This window comes from Mobula hypostoma, chromosome 12, assembly GCF_963921235.1.
Source record: "Mobula hypostoma chromosome 12, sMobHyp1.1, whole genome shotgun sequence".
NCBI classification, from domain to species: Eukaryota; Metazoa; Chordata; class Chondrichthyes; order Myliobatiformes; family Myliobatidae; genus Mobula; species Mobula hypostoma.
In genome coordinates, this window is record NC_086108.1 from 48289938 (window position 1) to 48311437 (window position 21500).

The window sequence follows — 21500 nt, forward strand, 5'->3', positions numbered from 1 at the left end:
ACTGCTGCTATCCTGGGCCTTGCAGTGGACCGCACCACACTTTGGCTCTGAAATCTTTATCACAGAATCAGGTGGGTTCAGTGGATTGAACCAACAGCAGATACCAGTAAAACCCCAGCCAATACCAGCATGGAGGCCAGAAAAGGAAATCTGAAACTAAATGGTTTAGTGGAATAGAGTCAATGGAGCAAGTGATGGAACTCATGGATAAGCTAAAGACAGTGTCTGAGGAATGAGCCAGGTTCAGGTCAGAATAGTGATGTTGGCTGTACATTAGATATCCAGGAGTTCTTTGCATAATGTAGGAAACGAAGTGGGCAAAAGGTAGCTGAAGGGGAGGGATATTTCAGAAAATGATTGAGCTGAAGGCTGGATTATCTTTGGATTCCTGGTTGTCCTAAATGTAATAGGTGATTTTTGCAAGAAGATTGAAAATCCAAGCGAAGATTGACTAAACCAGTTGTGAGTCTTCCAAGCTCATATTTTAGTCTTTTGTTCATGGTGAATTGAATAAATTGTAGGTATTATTTCCATTTTGTTTATAGAACCTCCTACTGTTGAAGACCCAGGACCTCCATTTAATACTCCTTTCCAAGAGAGAATGGCAAACCAGCGTATTGCATTTCCATGTCCAGCCAAGGGTATGTCTATGAAATGCATTAATACTGCATTTCGATATCCATTGAATATTGTCAATTGTATTCTCAGTAAAGATGCTTTGTGTTTTAGGTGGTATTATTGCATTACTTTCCAGTGCCCAGATTAACACTGCAGGTAGGGAAAATCATGGAATGTCCTGGGGTGCAGAACCTAAAGCTTTCTGTTATATAGGATAACATGGGTTATAGGAACATGCAGGTAATATTCAGCATATGCTATTGAGGATAGATTTGTTGTGAAGTTTCTATGTGCTGTTTTAGTTCATTGTATGCTCTTACAAATATAAGAACTGCAAATGAAATATCAGTGGACTCTGAAGTGAGGTGATAGCCTGTCCTTGGGAACACAGCTTTGGGAAGGGTTTATCGTTGATCTTCCACTCTACATGTGAATTTATAGCACTTTGTCATATCATGATTCACGTGATCTTCTGGGAGATGCTGCACACTGTATCAGGTTGTGCTGTGAGAACTGGCATGATCTCAAATCCACATCATTTTGGTTAATGTATATGCTGTACTTTATACGTTACCTTTCTCTTGCATGCACACAGCTTTGCTTAATTCCTTGGGATATTGTGAACTCTTTATTTGTCACAGTTTCATAGAGTTTGGTATGTAACATAATTCTGGGATAAGAGATAGCTAGGCAGCTTTTTAAAAATAATACTGATTGATTAAAATGTTTTATTATCAAGTTTTGGTTTGATCCACTGGGAGAATGTCATGGATTGTGTGTGGAGTAGAGTTTGTGAGCTCGAGTCGAAGTTTCTTTCAGACACAATCATCACCCATAATCTTAGTTCATCCATAATGGTGAGTAGGGGTTAGTAATCCAAACAGTAAGCCAGAGTTTTCAATAGTATGCAACCCGTGGTTCCTAAGTATACCCTGACTATTTGAATCAATGCAAAGAGACCAATAGCTGCAGCTTATATGTAACAGATGTTATTGTGTGTTTGCTGTAAAACCATTGATTTCAGTGGGAGTGCCACATAAACTTGTGTTTTCTGTGTAAAGAAAACCAAATATCTTTTAGAAAGGCCAATTCGCAGAATTAAGGTTCATGGAATAAAGGAACCAGTGATAGCCTGAAAATCAATAATTGGCTTAAGGGCAGAAAGCAGGAAATTAATATTCTTTCTTTTCTTTTTAAATCTTTTTATTAAATAAGTTTACAAAAAGGTAAGCCATATAGACACTAATACACTGTTAGAATATAATAAAATTACAGAAGATATTAATACAAAAAAAATACTACAAACAATGTAATTTAAACATAACATACCAAGGTAACATAATAGTATACTAATTTTATATATATATCAATAGAGAAAAGGAAACCCCCCCCCAAAAAAAACCCACCGTGCAACTAACTAAAAGCAAAGCAAAGCAATGGGCTAACTTGAAACCAAACAGAGTTAAACTTAAAATCACGTCCTCAATCCCGACCTCCATTAAAAACAGTAAAAAAAACAAGAAGGGTATATATTACATTAAATGAAAATATTGAATAAAAGATCTCCAAGTCTGTTCAAATTTAAATGAGGAGTCATAAAGATTGCTTCTAATTTTCTCCAGATTCAAGCATAATATCGTCTGAGAAAACCAAAAAAAGGTAGTTGGAGCATTAAGCTCTTTCCAATGTTGTAAGATACATCTTTTCGCCATTAAAGTAAGAAATGCAATCATTCTACGGGCTGAAGGGGAGAGATTACTGGAAATTTTAGGTAGTCCAAAGATAGCAGTAATAGGGTGAGGAGAGATATCTATATTCAATACCTTGGAGATAATATTAAAAATGTCTCTCCAAAAAGTTTCCAAAGTAGGGCAAGACCAAAACATATGAGTTAAAGAGGCTATCTGCCCCGGACATCTATCACAAAAAGGATTAATATGAGAATAAAAGCGCGCTAACTTATCTTTGGACATATGTGCTCTATGAACAACTTTAAATTGAATTAGGGAATGTTTAACACAGATAGAGGAAGTATTGACTAATTGTAAAATCTGCCCCCAGTCATCCACGGAAATGGTAAACCCCAATCCCTGTTCCCAATCTACCCTAATCTTATCAAATGGAGCTTTCCTAAGTTTCATAATAATATTATAAATCATAGCCGATGCACCTTTCTGACATGGATTAAGGTTGATTATAGTATCTAAAATGTATGTAGGAGGAAGCATTGGAAAGGAAGAAAGTATAGTACTTAGGAAATTTCTAACTTGTAGATATCTAAAAAAATGTATTCTTGATAAGTTATATTTATTAGATAATTGTTCAAAAGACATAAGGGAACCATCTAAAAATAAATCCAAAAACCGTGAAATACCCTTAGTCTTCCAAATTTGAAAAGCACGATCCATAAAAGAGGGAGGAAAAAATATGTTACCTAAAATAGGAATCGCTAACCCAAATTGATTAAGATCAAAAAATTTTCTGAATTGAAACCAAATACGCAAGGTATATTTAACTATCGGGTTAGACACCTGTTTAAGGCGTTTCCAATCAAAAGGAAGAGAGGAACCTAAAATAGAGCCAAGTGTAAAACCCTGAACAGATTGTAATTCCAATGCTACCCATTTAGGAATGGATAGTATATCCTGGTCCAATAACCAGAATTTCATATGTCGAATATTAATTGCCCAATAATAAAATCTAAAGTTAGGTAATGCTAAGCCTCCATCTCTCTTAGCTTTCTGTAAATGTGTTTTACCCAGTTTCGGGTTTTTATTCTGCCAAATAAATGAAGAAATTTTAGAGTCGACTTTGTCAAAAAAAGATTTTGGAACAAAGATTGGTAATGCCTGAAATATATATAAAAATTTTGGCAAAAAAAACATCTTAACTGCATTAATACGACCAATCAAAGTTAAATATAAAGGAAACCATTTAGATGAAAGTTGAGTAATATGGTCTATTAATGGTAAAAAGTTAGTCTTAAATAAATCTTTGTATTTACAAGTAATTTTAATCCCAAGATATGAAAAATAATTATTAATAAATTTAAATGGAAATTTATAATATAAGGGAAGTTGTTTATTAATCGGAAAGAGTTCACTCTTACTAAGATTTAATTTATAACCTGAAAAAAGACCAAATTGTGCTAATAACTCTAAAACAGCCGGGATGGATTTTTGAGGATTAGAAATATATAAAAGTAAATCATCAGCATAGAGTGATAATTTATGGGACTTTAAGCCCCGAGTTTCCCAGTAATATTTGGAGATTCTCGAATGGCAATTGCAAGAGGTTCTAATGCAATATCAAATAATAAGGGACTAAGAGGACAACTTTGTCGAGTACCTCGAAAAAGAGGGAAAAAAGGTGAACTTAAAGAGTTAGTACGAACCGAGCCCACAGGAGAATAATATAAGAGTTTAATCCAGGATATAAATTCCGAGCTAGAATTAAACATTTCAAGCACCTTAAATAAATAAGGCCATTCTACTCTATCAAAAGCTTTCTCGGCATCTAAAGAGATAACACACTCAGGAACATTTTGTGAGGGAGTATAAACGATATTTAACAGTGGACGAATATTATAAAAAGAGTAACGACCTTTAATAAAACCCGTTTGGTCTTCCGAAATAATAGAGGGAAGTACTTTTTCTAATCTATTTGCTAATAACTTAGAAAAAACTTTAGAATCAACATTTAATAAAGATATTGGTCTATAAGATGCACATTGAGCAGGATCTTTATCCTTCTTTAATATTAAAGAGATTGACGCTCTATTAAAAGATTCAGGAAGTTTACCAAGTTTCAATGAAGCCTCAAAAACCCTACAGAGCCAAGGGATTAATGAACGAGCAAAACATTTATAAAATTCTACGGTAAGCCCATCAGGGCCAGGAGCTTTCCCCAAATTCATAGAGAAAATAACATTCTTAATCTCATCCATGGTAATGGAAGTATCTAACATAGAAGCCATATCCTGTGAAATCTCAGGGAAGTCTAAATTATCTAAAAAATCATTCATATATTTAGAATCTCGAGGAGACTCTGCTTGATATAAGGAAGAGTAAAAATCACAGAAGGTTTGATTAATCCCCACATGATCAAGTATCAGTCGATCATTTTGGTTATAAATCTGATTAATTTGAGATTTAGCATAATTAGACTTCAATTGATTAGCCAACAGTTTGACAATTTTGTCACTGTGTACATAAAATTCACTTCTTGTTTTCTTTAATTGGTTTACAATCGAGGACGAGAGTAATAAACTGTGTTCCATTTGGAGTTCAGTTCTTTGTTTATATAACTCCTCAGAAGGAGCTATAACATATTTCTTATCAATTTCCTTAATCTTGTCCACAATTACCAACTCCTCCTGCTTCTGCTTCTTCCTCAAAGCAGCAGAATACGAGATAATCTGACCACGAATATAAGCTTTAAAAGTGTCCCAAAGAGTGTTAACAGAAATATCCTCTGTATGGTTAATTGTAAAAAAAAGATCAATCTGTTCATTCATAAAGTTAACAAAGTCCGAGTCCTGAAGCAACAACAAATTAAAACGCCATTGTCTATTATTTTGTATGTTGGCCAGAATTTTAATAGAAAGCTTAAGTGGAGCATGATCCGAAATGGTTATAGAATCATAATCACATTTAATCACTGAGGAAATAAGACGAGAATCAATAAAGAAATAATCAATTCTTGAATAGGAATGATGAACATATGAAAAAAAAGAAAAATCTTTTTCCTGAGGATGCAAAAAACGCCAAATGTCCGTCGACCCAGAATCAGAAAGGAATGAATTAATCAAAGTTGCAGATTTATTAGGTAAGGTCCGTAAAGGAGCCGAATGGTCCAAAGCTGGAGACAAACAGGTATTAAGATCTCCGCCCCAGATCAATGAAAACTCATTCAAATTCGGAAACTGATTAAATAATGATTTATAAAATTCCGGACAGTCCATATTAGGAGCATAAACATTAACCAAAACTACTTTTTTATTAAATAGTAAACCACTAACCAATAGAAATCTACCATTCGGATCAGAAATAATATCATGTTGTATAAAAGTAACTGAGGAGTCTATAAAAATAGAGATGCCTCGAATCTTAGCATTGGAGTTCGAATGAAACTGTTGACCCTTCCAGAATTTAAAAAAACGTAGTCTGTCCCCCCTCCGCACATGGGTCTCTTGTAAGAATAAAATTTGTGCTTTAAGTCTCCGGAACACTTTAAAAACTTTTTTCCTTTTAATAGGATGATTAAGACCATTAGTATTCCAGGAGACAAAATTAATAATAGACTCCATAAACCCTAAAGTCAACCCACAACAAGGAGGATTGACGATAGGCTCGACCCACGAACCCGGAGAGGGAACAGAACATACAAGAGATACCGGGAAGAAGAACACAACCAATACTTCAATAATGTATATAGCCCAAGAAGAAAGAAACTAAAACGTGAAGCCCCTCCCACCACCCCCCAGCCCATAACCTCAAGGCTAAATCTAACGCAGACCAGCCCGAAAGAAGCAAGCACTAAAACTACCCCCATGACTTCCGGTATACGCTCCCTAAAAAAAAAGTGTAAATATAAAAAAGATCAGCTGATTATAAAACAGTAAAAGAATAAAAAAAAAGTTAACTCAATTAAAATAAACACATAACAGAATAAAAGCCAGAAAATATATAAAAAAACCACAATAAACCCCAGACCCATGAATAAACAGAACAACAAAAAAAATAAGATTATTAACATAAACTAATTATAAAAACCTACGAAACAAAATAGATTTTAAAAAAAACTACAAAATTTAAGGCCACAAAGGAAATACATAAAATGACAATAAGGAAGTAACCACCCAGAATCCCCTGGGAAAAAGAAAGAAATAACGCAGTTAAAAAAAAGTTTAGCAACCATATTAAGTAATCAAAAATAAACTTTTCTGCCCAAATAAGGCAAAAAAAATTAAGACCGACAAATTCACAGCCTCCAATCAACGGAGATAGTTAAAAAATTACAATTAAGATGTTGAAGGTGAAAATTGATCCAGATAACTCTGGGCATCCGATGGAGAGTCAAAAAAACGGAGGGCTCCATCCAACGTACAAATCCTTAGACGTGCAGGGTAAAGAAGCGCTGGTCTTAAATCCATCTTGTAGAGTTCCGACATCACAGATCTGTAACGAACCCGTTGATCCCGGATTGGTTTACTGAAATCTTCCACGAATCGGAACTTAAGATCCAAAAAATCAATGAAACCTTTAGATCGAACGAATCGAAACAGTTTCTCCTTGTCTTGAAAGTAATGAAACCGTAAAATGACATGTCGAGGTTTATCTGACCTAAGCGAGTATGATGGAACTCTGTGAACGCGATCCAATAGCGGTGGTTGGTCAGGAAATACAGTAGGAAATGCATCTTTTAAAAGTTGAGAAAAATACTTCATAGGGTTATCAGATTCAACAGCTTCATGCACCCCGATCATTCGTAGATTCTGCCGTCGCATTCTAGATTCTAAGTCAGAGTTTTTAAAGGTCAAAAAGTCAAGTTTCTTCTTCATTACATTAATTGTTTCTTCGATTTTCCCCATCTTAAGCTCACTTTGTTGCGTGGATATTTGAAGATCAGATATAGCCGACTGATGTTCCGTAATAGATGTTTGTATCTTATTGATTGAATCGGCAATTTTCTGGAAATTAATTGAAATTTCCGCACGAATCAGCTCCGTAACAGAGGTTGAAATTTCCCTTTGAATTAACTCCGATATAGCTTTCAAAGTCACCGGTGGTTCAGTCGGAGGGAAATCAATACCTTTCGGTTTAACCGGAGGTTTGCCATCCTTCCCGTTTTTCCCATTCTTAGACATAGCAGACCTTAAACGCATCCAGTTATCGAAGAGCCCAATTTATTTCAAAGTATTGTAAAAGTTGATGCCTTAATGGTTAATTAAAATATAGCTGATCATAAGAAAAAAAACTCAGAGGTAATGGAGCGAGTCAAGAACGCGACTTCACTCCATGAGCGCTACTGGAAGTCCTCCGGAAATTAATATTAATAGTTGTTTGCAGACAAGAGGAAAGTAACCATCTCCAAGTATCAGGGCTAAGACCACTGTTTTTTATGATTAAATTAACATGAGGATGCTGGATAAAGTTCCAAAATTTTAGTAGAAGCTACCAGAGGATATGGACGGGCAAGTGGCAGAATAAATTTAAAAAGAACTGTGAAGTGGTGCATTTCTGGCAGAAGGAAAGGGAAAAGACGATGTAGGCTAAATGTTAACCCATTCTAAAGGATGTGCACACATTGCCTTTAACTTTGAAAATGCTGTCACGTAAGAAAGCTGTTAATAAAGCATATGGAATCCTGAGCTTTATACAGAGACGTGAATATGATGTGAAACCTTTATAACGTGCTGGTTAAACCAAATTGAGAGTACTGCATCCAATTCTAGATGTCATGTTTCAGAATGGATCTGAAAATCCTGAAGAGATTTCAGAAGAGGTTCATTTGTATGGTTCATGGGATGAGGGATTCCAGCTGCAAAAGTGGAGGAACGGAAACTTCAGGGGAGATTTGATCAAGTATACAATTGTGACTGATTTAAAATGGGTAAAAAGAGAGAAGTTGTCAACATTACCACTGGCTTGAGAGTCGACACAGGCAGATACAAAATAATTTGCATATGGGAAATATGAAAAATTTCCTTTGTTTTGCATGCACAGAGTGAATTCAATGCCTGTGAGGGCAACTGGAACAAATTTAATTGAGAATTTTAGAAGGGACTTGAATATGTACTTGTGGAAAATGAAGTTGTAGAGTTGGGGGTGGGGGTGGGGAAGAGCATGAAATACAACTGAAATGGATGCCTTACAATAAGCTAACTGCCTCAGGTGAAGAATTAACAACCAGAACTAATATGAAGGCATCTCCATAAACAAAGAGTAGAGAGAAACACTCTAGCAGATAACTTTAAACTCAAATCTCAATTATTAATCAAAGAATTTAGTGGAATTAAAAGATTGTCATACTTCATTATACCTATTTCGAAGGAGACAGATACCCTACTGCTTATAATGAATCTGCATTGTGATGGTCCATAAAGCTCTGCTATCAACATTACAGTGGGTAGCAGAGCTTTATACACCATAGTGGTAGAAACATGGTTGTCATTTGTTACTGATTTATTTCCTGAGCTCGCTGTCTCACTTACTACATCGGGTATGGCAACAGTTGTCCTGAACAGTGCCAGTCTTGCAGTGACTGCTAATCAGCTTTTGTGTGAACCTAGCCACTAATCTTAGCCTGCCCAACTTCTGCCTTCATTCTCTTGTCTGGAGGAATCCAACTGGAAATCTGGAGGAGTGACTAGGTACCCAGTGGATATATCCTGATTGAAGCTTTTATACAGTCAGTGAATGGTATTGGTCAAGTTGTAATAAGATTAAAAATGCATTTGGTGGTGCTTAAATCCAAACAAGATCCAATCCAATATGATTTTAAATATATTGTACAGCCACTGAATTAATCTTAGCAAGGATTTAACCTTTTCAATAATAGGGCATTCAGTCTCTTTAAGGGATGATCTTACCAAGAAAATGCAGTAAAATGGGGACAATACAGTAATATGTAATTTTTCTAAACTCTTTCTGTCACTGCTTAAAATGAAAACCTTTCTTTCAAAAAACTTTCAGTTCTATTCTCATTGTTCATTGTATCCACCTACCAAGAAATGATCTTTATCATTGAGAAATATTGCAGAAGTACACTGATCACAAATGCACATATTTAATAATGTCATGTCATCTGTTACATATCTGGAGCCAACAAGGAAGGTAAACTTGATCAGTCCTATTAAAATATTGTCAAATATCAGAAAAAAAGACAATTAAAGTTAAAAGATGAGTTCTAGTCACCAAAATGTATTTGAAAATGCTGTACATTTTTAAGGAAAGCATTTCTATGGGTTCTTTATTGGAGACACCACCATCTAAATAGTACTTCTCTCTTGTGGTAGCTTTATATAATGTCCCATAACAATTACACAGTCCAAATGAAATCAGTTAAATCAAAGATAACTGCTGAGTTTTCTTGAACATGTAACTAGACTGTACTACTTAAAGAGACTCTTTTATCATGTAATTTGTAATTCTGTGTTACTAGGTATCCCGAAGCCTGTGATCAAGTGGCTACGTAATGGAAGAGAGTTAACTGGAAGTGAACCTGGTGTGTCCATTTTGGATGATGGAACTTTGCTCATTGATACAGTTTCACTGCATGATGATGGAGAGTATGTCTGTGTGGCAGTCAATGAGGCTGGATCAACAGAAAGGAAATACCAGCTCAAGGTCCATGGTAGGTAACGAAATGTTCATGCTCTCCAATCTAAAGACCAAAGTACTCCTTGTGTAGATAAAGAAAAGATACTTCATAATTCCCTTAAATGCTTGACTGGAACCGATTTTAGTTGTACCTTTTTCCTGTCCACCGTGCCCTTTCTAACCCTTTTAAAGAGATTTTTAAACTTCAGTGTGTCTTTGGCTCAGTGAGTCAGAGGGCTTGAAATCTAATCCCTCCAAAACATTTGAGCACACACTCTTGGTTGATGCTTGAGTAAAATGCTAATGGATTGTGTTTCTGTTTGTGGTGCTGTCTTTTGAAGGAGCATTAAACTGAATTGCACATTGTTTGCTCCAATGGGTGAGAAAGAATAAATATTCTCCCAGTCCTACCAAGGGATTGGTCATATTTAACCCTTCACCAGTGTTCATTGATATCACCATTGTTATTAGGACCCTTCTGTAGGTAAACCAAGTGCCCTTTTTGCCTATTTTCTAACGTTACTTCATTTCAGAAATGTTTATTAGCTTGTGAACCACTATCGTATCGAGATGATATATATGGCAAGTATTTCTCTACTTGTTCAGTTCACTTCTTACTCTTGGTTCCCATTGAGCATTTTGGAGATGGAGCACAAGCAGAAAACAAGACTGGAAATTGTACAGCTTCTTATAGAGGTATTTCTGTCAATTTTGTGCAAGGTCCCCAGCACCCCCATCCCAGTACAAGTAATAAATATTAATTTTATATAGTATAAGCTGCCCCAAATAAATCTTCACTCTATCCTGCAGTTCTATGGAAATTCACACATTTTTTGGTTACAAATTATCCTTTGTTCATTCAATTAAGATGATAATTTTGTTTGCTTTCTCCTTGGAGAAATAACTTTAATTGTCTTTTTCTAGTCCCTCCTGATATCAGGGATAATGAAAAGCCAGCTAACCTGTCAGTGGTCATAAACCAGCCAATCAGCCTCTTCTGTGATGTGTCAGGACACCCTACTCCCATCATATCCTGGTACAAAGATGGACTGCCTGTATGTGGTAATTTGTCAAATTATGCAAATAACTTTGTTGATGATCCTTCAGAGATCTAGATTCCTGTATTAAAATCAGGAATATGGAATAACTGGCACACAGTCTTTTCAGATGCAGCCTGGTTTTGGAAATGAATGCTGTCTTTACTGGCAGATTCAAAGAAAGAATTGAATCAGCTGAAATATCTTTGTCCATGATTGATATTCATGGACAGTAATAAATGTACAAGGTAAAGTTCTCAGGAAGAAGGCCTCAGTAACATTTGTGGATGCAGGTGGATTAAAGCAGAGATGTAAAGGGCTTGTACCAAGGTCATCCAAAACCAGACATGAGAGAATTGTTTTATTTTTATCAACATGAATAAATAGATGCAGAGTTGGTACTGGGATATCTATAGGTCCTAGAGGTATTAGAAATATATTAATGCTGCTATGGGTGAATACCCACCCACAAATAGATCAGAAGTACAAGATGTCAGAAACATATCTCGGAAAACCTGATATTATCTCGTGTACATATAATGAGAGCTGAAGACTAAATGTTCATGGTAAAATATGTTTGCAATATGCCCTCAAGGTTAGAGAAAGTAATGCCATACAGATAATGAGTGGAGGAAAGATCCTGAGAATGCACAAGACTGTGGCTGGTGACACAGGGAGGTACACGTGTCGAACAATCAACATTGCCGGAACTGCAGAGAAGAGCTTCAACTTGGAAGTGTTGGGTGAGTAGACATAGATTTGAAGCAGGGCTGAATATCAGAGACTTTCAAAAATATTACACATCATACAGTAATTTAGAAATGAAATACACCAGCTACAGGAAACTTGAAATAAAAGCAGAGAGTGCTTAGAACCTCAGGTAGCTGCCTGAAATATTCTCCCTGTTTATCACTCAATTGATGCAGCTTGATCTACTGAGCAAATCCACTATTGTCTGTTCTTTTTATTGTGTATCTCATTGTTTGCATACCTCAATATACCACGGACACTGTTTCCCAGTCTAGCATCACCCTGCAGAATACTGATTCAATCTAATGCTCTTGGTCATCCATTCCAAATACTTGCACCATGCTGTTCTTTATGACAGACACCAGCCTGGGCAGCACCCACGGTGACAGGAAGGAATCTGGGCATTCCTGGCCCTCCATGTTGCTGTGCTGGGGAACTAGCATGAATCCCTGCCCTCTGCTAGTACCTCCACGGCCAGTGCATCACCCGCAGGGAGGGAGGGCCATTGTTGGCAGCAGCTTCTCCATGTCCAGTCTGCCCAGATGTTGTCATCTTTGATCAGTTCCAGTGCATGTAGTATGTGTTTTCAATAAACATAATACATCTGAACTCATGGACAAATAATTTTATACGTCAAACAATTTTACTGAAGTTCTCAGCCATAGAACAATGAACGCAGACTATTATACATGGTTTGACATTGACTAGCATTAACCCTAAGGCCATTATGTGTTTATAGGTTTTACCTATTTTGATTAGAGAGGATAATTTGCGGTCCACGTTATCATATTTAAGCTGCTGCCCTTCCAGGGTTTCTTACTGCCGTGCAACATGCACCACTTTTATTTCTTATAAAGCTATTCATAATAGTAAATTAGCAATTTACTGCTTATTCCAAACAGGATGAGGCAGAAAGCTGGATACTGCTTATCTTAATAGGGAAAATAGCTAAAAGGAAAATGTTTGAAGCCATTATTAAAAAAATTATGGCAGAGCAATTCGAAAAATTTGAGATAAATGGACAAAGTTAGCACAGTTTTGTGATAGGGAAATCATGTTTGATCAATTTATTGGAGCACTTTGAAGAAGTCATATGCTGTGGTTAATAAGAAACTAGTGAATGCACCATATTTAGATTTCCAGGGGCATTCAATGAGGTGTCACATCAAAGGTTTTTGCAGCAAGCTCATGGTGTGGAATTAAACATTTAGGTGTGAATAGTAGATTGGCTGGTGAACAGGAAACAGACAGGAGACATGCATGGGTAATGTTCTGGTTAGCACGATGTAATGAGAGGTTACCTCAGGGACTGGTGCTAGAGATGCAACTCTACAGGACTGCTTTGAATCAGTGGACTGGACTGTATTCAGGGATTCATCTTCGAACCTGAATGAATATGCTGCAGTTGTTACCGACTTCATTAAAACCTGTGTGGATAAGTGTGTGCCTACAAAGACCTACTGCACATTCCCAGACCAAAAGCTTTGGATGAACCAGAAGGTACGTCGTCTGCTGAAGGCTAGATCTGTGGCGTTCAAGTCTGGCGACCCAGGCCTGTACCAGGAAACCAGGTATGATCTGCGGAGGGCTATTTCAAGGGTGAAGAGACAATTTTGAACAAGATTGGAGTCGACATCAGATGCACAGCAACTCTGGCAGGGTTTGCAAGACATTACTTTCTACAAAGTGAAAGCCAGTAGCATGAATGGCAGTGATGCTTCACTACCAGATGAACTCAACGCCTTCTATGCCTACTTTGAAAGGGAGAATACAACTACGGGTGTGAAGTTCCCTGCTACACCTGAAGACCTTGTGATTTCTGTCTCAGAGGCCAATATTAGACTGTCTTTAAAGAGAGTGAACCTTCGCAAGGCGGAAGGTCCCGATGGAGTACTTGGTAAGGCTTTGAAAACCTGTGCAAACCAACTGGCGGGAGTATTCAAGGACATTTTCAACCTCTCAGTACTACGGACAAGTTCCCACTTGCTTCAAAAAGGCAACAATTATACCAGTGCCTAAGAAGAATAACGTGAGCAGCCTCAATGACTATCGCCTGGTAGCACTCACATCTACAGTGATGAAATGCTTTGAGAGGTTGGTCATGACTAGACTGAACTCCTGCCTCAGCAAGGGCCTGGACCCATTGCAATTTGCCTATCACCACAATAGGTCAATGGCAGATACAATCTCAATGGCTCTCCACATGGCTTTAGACTACATAGACAACACAAACACCTATCTCAGGATGCTGTTCATCGACTATAACTCAGCATTTAATACCATCATTCCCACAATCCTGATTGAGAAGTTGCAGAACCTGGGCCTCTGTACCTCCCTCTGCAATTGAATCCTCGACTTCCTAACCGGAAGACCACAATCTGTGCAGATTGGTGATAACATCTCCTGCATGCTGACGATTAACACTGGTGCACCTCAGGGGTGTGTGCTTAGCCCACTGCTCTACTCTCTCTATATCCATGACTGTGTGGCTAGGCATAGCTCAAATACCATCTATAAATTTGCTGATGCTCCACCGGGTGGTGACAAGAGGGCGTACAGGAGTGAGATATGTCAACTAGTGAAGTGGTGCTGCAGCAACAACCTGGTACTCAATGTCAGTAAGACAAAAGAGCTGATTGTGGACTTCCGGAAGGGTTCCGGGTAAGACAAACGAACATATACCAATCCTCATAGAGGGATCAGACGTGAAGAGAGTGAGCAGTTTCAAGTTCCTGGGTGTCAAGATCTCTGAGAATCTAACCTGGTCCCAACATATAGATACAGTTATAAAGAAGGCAAGACAGTGGCTATACCTTATTAGGAGTTTGAAGAGATTTGGCATGTCAACAAATACACTCAAAAGCTTCTATAGATGTACCATGGAGAGCATTCTGACAGGCTGCATCACTGTCTGGTATGGAGGGGCTATTGCACAGGACCGAAAGAAGCTGCAGAGGGTTGTAAATTTAGTCAGCTCCATCTTGGGTACTAGCCTACAAAGTACCCAGGACATCTTTGAGGAGCGGTGTCTCAGAAAGGCTGTGTCCATTATTAAGGACCTCCAACACCGAGGGCATGCCCTTTTCTCACTGTTACCATCAGGTAGGAGATACAGAAGCCTGAAGGCACACACTCAGCATTTCAGGAACAGCTTCTTCCCTCTGCCATCCAATTCCTAAATGAACATTGAACCCTTGGACACTACATCACTTTTTAAAAAATATATAGTTTTTCTGTTTTTTGCGTGATTTTTATCTATTCAATATACGTATACTCTATATATATGTTGAATAAGATTTGTTTGTTTATTATTATTATTATTTATTTATTTTCTTCCATATTATGTATTACATTGAACTGCTGCTACTAAGTTAACAAATTTCACGTCACATGTTGGTGATAATAAACCTGATTCTAATTCTGATCTAGCCTTTTACTTCTTTTCCTCACCTGCCAATCATTGCCCCCTGATGGCCTTTCTTCTTCCTTTTTCCCCTCCCTTTCTCCCATGGTCCACTCTCTTCTCCTATCAGACTCCTCCTTCTTCAGCCTTTACCTTTCCCACCTACCTGTCTTCACACATCATCTTCTACCAAGTCCTAGATCCCCTCTCCCCACCTTTTTATTCTGGCATCTTTCCCCCTTTCTTTCCAGTCCTGAAGACGGGTCTCACCCCAAAATGTTGACGTTTATTCATTTCTATAGATGCTGCCTGACCTATTGAGTCCCTCCAGTATTTTATGTGCCTTAAGGCTGATTTATACTTGTGCGTCAAATCAATGCCGTAGATACCTACGCTGTAGCCTAACATGCACCTCTCCCAAAATGTAACTACACGTCATGGCAACGCAGACCGAAACAACTGTGATTGGTCCGTTTGGTAGCAACTCTGGCTGCAATGCTTTCCATAAAGCTTTACAGACCTCCGAAATTGTGGAGGATACATTTTGAATTTAAAAAAGACCGACATTAGTACCTGATTTTGTTAACCAAAAGAGGATTTTTGCTTTTGTGGAAAAAGACGCTCGCCTTAAGCTTGTTTACCCCGAGAAAGACTACCATGACCATGAAGCCTTTTGAATCCGATTTTGGCTCAAAGTTCCCAATTCTGTTAAGTGACACTACACTGTACATACAGAAAATTCACCCTCCTTCAGTTTCAGTTTCTTCGTGTTGAGTTTCAACACGAAGAAACTCAACACAGTGGCATAGAAACCCCACCGCCAACTTTTGGTGGTGAATTGCAGAGCGATGCAGACACACCAACGCACAAATATAAATGCTCACAACGGCGTAGCCCACTTGCGTAGGCTACAGCGTAAGCTAGTACGCATAAGTATAAATCTCTTTACTCTGAATGTTCTAGTTCACGAATCACAGAAGACAAGCATAGAAATCCAGCAAATGTTCAGAAAGCTAATACTGCTATAGTTTTTTGCGAAGAGATTTGAATACAAAAGGAAGGAGTTTAGGCTTCGATTACATAGGGCAGTAACATTAGTAATGTATGCAGAATTAGTCTCCTTTTTTCAAGATGAACGTAAATGCATTGGAAGCAGTTCAGAGAAAGATTACTGGACTGAAGCAACAGACATCAAAGTTGCTGGTGAACGCAGCAGGCCAGGCAGCATCTCTAGGAAGAGGTACAGTCGACATTTCAGGCCAATACCGTTCATCAGGTTAGTCCTGACGAAGGATCTTGGCCTGAAACGTCGACTGTACCTCTTCCTAAAGATGCTGCCTGGCCTGCTGCGTTCACCAGCAACTTTGATCTGTGTTGCTTGAATTTCCAGCATCTGCAGAATTCCTGTTGTTGCTGGACTGAAATCTCTTTTAGGGGTTTATCCTGAGAAGATAGATTTGCAGGCTTCTTATTATAGAACATAGAACATAGAATAGTACAGCACATTACAGCCCTTCGGCCCACAATGTTGTGCCAACCCTCAAACCCTGCCTCCCATATAACCCCCCACCTTAAATTCCTCCATATACCTGTCTAGTAGTCTCTTAAACTTCACTAGTGTATCTGCCTCCACCACTCACTCAGGCAGTGCATTCCACGCACCAACCACTCTCTGATATCCTTCCTCTAATATCCCCCTTGAACTTCCCACCACTTACCTTAAAGTCATATCCTCTTGTATTGAGCAGTGGTGCCCTGGGGAAGAGGCACTGGCTATCCACTCTATCTATTTCTCTTAATATCTTGTACACCTCTATCATGTCTCCTCTCATCCTCCTTCTCTCCAAAGAGTAAAGCCCTAGCTCCCTTAATCTCTGATCATAATGCATACTCCCTAAACCAGGCAGCATCCTGGTAAATCTCCTCTGTACCCTTTCCAATGCTTCCACATCCTTCCTATAGTGAGGTGACCAGAACTAGACACAGTACTCCAAGTGTGGCTGAACCAGAGTTTTACAGAGCTGCATCATTACATCGCAACTCTTAAACTCTATCCCTCGACTTATGAAAGCTAACACCCCATAAGCTTTCTTAACTACCCTATCTACCTGTGAGGCAACTTACAGGGATCTGTGGACATGTACCCCAAGATCCCTGTGCTCATCCACACTACCAAGTATCCTGCCATTTACTTTGTACTCTGCCTTGGAGTTTGTCCTTCCAAAGTGTATCACCTCACACTTCTCCGGGTTGAACTCCATCTGCCACTTCTCAGCCCACTTCTGCATCCTATCAATGTCTCCCTGCAATCTTCGACAATCCTCTACACTATCTACAACACCACCAACCTTTGTGTTGTCTGCAAACTTGCCTACCCACCCTTCTACCCCCACATCCAGGTCGTTAATAAAAATCACGAAAAGTAGAGGTCCCAGAACAGATCCACTAGTCACAACGGAAAAGGCTATTTTGTCCATTGGAACATGCTGACTCCCAGGGGAGCAATCCTAATAGTCCAATTCCCCCTCCCAGTTTTTCTAGAGCCTAGCATCTTATTCATTCACACTATGCCCATTAACTTCCCTTTGATTCGTTTACAAATCATCTGTACAATGCAGTAATGTACAATAACAAATCAACCAACCAGCATGTCATTTGGATATGGGAGGACACCAGGGCTGTTGATGAGAATTCGTGTGGTCACAAGGAGAATGGGCAAACTTCACACAGACAGCACCCGAGACCCAGGTTCAACCTTGGCTATTGGAGCTAAGGGACAGCAGTTTTAGCTGCTGCAACATCGTGTCATGTTGGGTCATATCTTCTAGAGATTAGAAGAATAAAAAGGTACTTGATTGAAACATATTAAAGTGCTGAAGATTCTTGACAGGGTCAATGTAGAGGATACACCCTCATGGTTGAAACTAGAACTTGGGTCATTATGTAAAATTGGCACCAGGGTAGCATAGCGATTACTGCAAGGCTTATTACAGCTTGGGACGTCAGAGTTCAGAGTGCAATTCTGATACCGTCTGTAAGGAGTTTGTACGTCTGCCCCCGTGAACATGTGGGTTTCCTCTGGCTGCTCTGGTTTCCTCCCGCATTCCAAAGACGTATTGGTTAGTAGGTTAATTGCTAATTATAAGTTGTCCAGTGATTAATCTCGCATTAAATAGGTGGGTTGCTGGGCCGTGTAGCTTGTTGGGCTGGAAGGGTACGTTCTGTGTTGTATCTCTAAGTTTTTTTTAATATATGTTAAGGAGTTGAATTTGAGACAGATGTGGAAATTTTTTTTGGAGACACATGACTCTTTGGAACTATTTTTCAAAAAACAAACTCAGTGACATTTTGGGATGGGATCCAACATCAGAATTGTATCTCTATCTTCCTCAAAGAGTATTGAAAGAAGTCTGAATATCTTGTAGAGCAAAAATTGATATATTTTTGATAAACGAGGGGTTATATGTTATCTCGGGGAACAGGGAACTTATTGTAAAGGTTACAATTTGATCAGCTACAATCTTATTGATTGGAAGATCAGACTTAAGTGACCATATACAGTTGAAGTCAGAAGTTTACGTACACCTTAGCCAAATACATTTAAACTCAGTTTTTCACAATTCCTGACATTTAATCCTAGAAAACATTCCCTGTCTTAGGTCAGTTAGGATCACTACTTTATTTTAAGAATGTGAAATGTCAGAATAATAGTAGAGAGAATGATTTATTTCAGCTTTTATTTCTTTCATCACTTTCCCAGTGGGTCAGAAGTTTACATACACTTTGTTGGTATTTGGTAGCATTGCCTTTAAGTTACTTAACTTGGGTCAAATATTTTGGGTAGCCTTCCACAAGCTTCTCACAGTAAGTTGCTGGAATTTTGTTCCATTCCTCCAGACAGAACTGGTGTAACTGAATCAAGTTTGCCCTTGCTTGCACATGCTTTTTCAGTTCTGCCCACAAATTTTCTATCGGATTGACGTCAGGGCTTTGTGATGGCCACTCCAATACCTTGACTTTGCTGTCCTTAAGCAATTTTGCCACAAATTTGGAGGTATGCTTGGGGTCATTACCCACTTGGAAGACCCATTTGCGACCGAGCTTTAACTTCCTGCCTGATGTCTTGAGATGTTGCTTCCATGTATCCACATAAATTTCCTTCCTCACGATGCCATCTATTTTGTGAAGTGCACCAGTCCCTCCCGCAGCAAAGCACTCTCACAACACGATGCTGCCACCCCCATGCTTCACGGTTGGGATGGTGTTCTTTAGCTTGCAAGCCTCACCCTCTTTCCTCCAAACAGAACAATGGTCATTATGGCCAAACAGTTCAATTTTTGTTTCGTCAGACCAGAGGACATATCTCCAAAAAGTAAGACCTTTGTCCCCATGTGCCCTTGCAAACTGTAGTCTGGCTTTTTTATGGCGGTTTTGGAGCAGTGGCTTCTTCCTTGCTGAGCAGCCTTTCAGGTTATGTCGATATAGGACTTGTTTTACTGTGGATATAGATACTTGTCTACCTGTTTCCTCCAGCATCTTCACAAGGTCCTTTGCTGTTGTTTTGGGATTGATTTGCACTTTTCGCGCCAAAGTACGTTCATCTCTAGGAGACAGAACGCGTCTCCTTCCTGAGCGGTATGACGGCTGTGTGGTCCCATGGTGTTTATACTTGCGTACTATTGTTTGTACAGATGAACGTGGTACTTTCAGGTGTTTGGAAATTGCTCCCAAGGATGAACCAGACTTGACATCATTTTCTGACCTCAATCTGATGTAAGATTTGTGGGCAGAAATGAAAAAGCATGTGTGAGCAAGGACACCTACAAACCTGACTCAGTTACACCAGTTCTGTCTGGAGGAATGGAACAAAATTCCAGCACTTATTGTGAGAAACTTGTGGAAGGTTACCCAAAACATTTGAACCCAAGTTGAACAACTTAAAGGGAATGCTACCAAATACTAACAAAGTGTATGTAAACTTCTGACCCACTGGGAAAGTGATGAAAGAAATAAAAGCTGAAATAAATCACTCTCTCTACTATGATTGTGACATTTCACATTTTTAAAATAAAGTAGTGAACCTAACTGACCTAAAACAGGGAATGGTTTCCAGGATTACATGTCAGGAATTGTGAAAAACTGAGTTTAATTATATTTGGCTAAGGTGTATGTAAACTTCTGACTTCAACTGTATTCAATTGTTTATTGACAGATATGCAGTGTAATTCTCTTCAGAGAATCTTGAAGCCAGGGAATCCCTCATCTCCTTTGATGTTCATTCCTTCTATAAATTTAAAAGCATTTACTTCATCTTATATCATCACTAATGGTTGATTAATTCCAGATCCTAATCTTTACAACCCTGTTTATTGCCTTGTTTTTGCCCTTCACCCAGATTTTTCTAAATATGTAATGAACCAAGTTTCTGTTAGTTTTCATACCACTTACCTCAGTCTGTTTTGTTTATCTTTCTTCCTTTACTTCTCCTGCATCTGATTTCCCGAAGTCCCTCCAAGTATAATGGGCGCTGGCACTACAAGTGAAGTATCAGTGATTCTGAATCAGGAAGCAACGCTTGAGTGTAAAGTCCAAGGCATTCCCTTTCCCCACATTCAGTGGTACAAAGACAACAGGTAAGCTCCTTTGCCTACCATACCAATAATCTGCTGTTGGAGGTGCTTTAATCACAGTGGTCTAGGTGTACAAGCTAATGTTCTCTGACTTCAAGGTCATATTGCTCAGAACTACATGAAACAGAGAGAAATAGAGCAAAATAGAAACATGTACATTTTTCTCCCTCCTTTGCAAGCTTTTTGGATGTTTATGCGTGATCTGCTTCAAGCAATCAGCCTACCCTGAAGTAAAGTTTGGAGCAGTGGTTAGCAATGTATTTCATTTTTTTTTAACTTAAGAATTATGAAACATTTTCTCTTATTTTCTTACAATTTAAAAGGTTATTCAACCTATTGTGTTCATGCTGCCTCACTGATCCTTCCCATGTTTTAAAAAGTAAGCGATGCCTCGGAATTTGTCTGCAAACCAGGAGGTTGCAAAAAGTGTTGGAGATAGTTACTTCCTGAGTTTACGTACTAGTATTTAAAAAGTGAGTAGTGCCTATTGGGACTTGTCTGTGGAATGGGAGATCACTTAGGTTATTAGTAACTTAGCAAAGGCCAACAAAAATAAGTTAGGTTGAAGCAGAGTGGCCATTGTTGGAGTGGGCCACTATTAGCATTGTCAGGCTTTGGCAAGAAAAGGCAGCGGTTAACAGTGCTGGGTATTTTGGAGTTACTTATTTGATTGTAGAACTTAGTTTGAGAAGCTAAGGCTTGAGAGACAAAGATATAAGAAGTGTAGGCAAGATGGTAG

The 21500-nt window shown here is 38.5% G+C and overlaps 1 protein-coding gene across 4 annotated transcripts in view; it reads left to right on the plus strand.

The window, feature by feature from the left end:
* hmcn1 (hemicentin 1) overlaps positions 1 to 21500 on the plus strand; it is a 551025-nt gene that overhangs the window by 278573 nt on the left and 250952 nt on the right. For all 4 annotated transcript variants that reach the window (XM_063064023.1, XM_063064025.1, XM_063064024.1 and 1 more), the window contains exons 25-29: positions 546 to 641; positions 9784 to 9975; positions 10866 to 10996; positions 11574 to 11721; positions 20638 to 20764. In XM_063064023.1, the coding sequence (XP_062920093.1) occupies positions 546 to 641; positions 9784 to 9975; positions 10866 to 10996; positions 11574 to 11721; positions 20638 to 20764 (694 nt within the window). The remainder of the gene's footprint in view (positions 1 to 545; positions 642 to 9783; positions 9976 to 10865; positions 10997 to 11573; positions 11722 to 20637; positions 20765 to 21500) is intronic.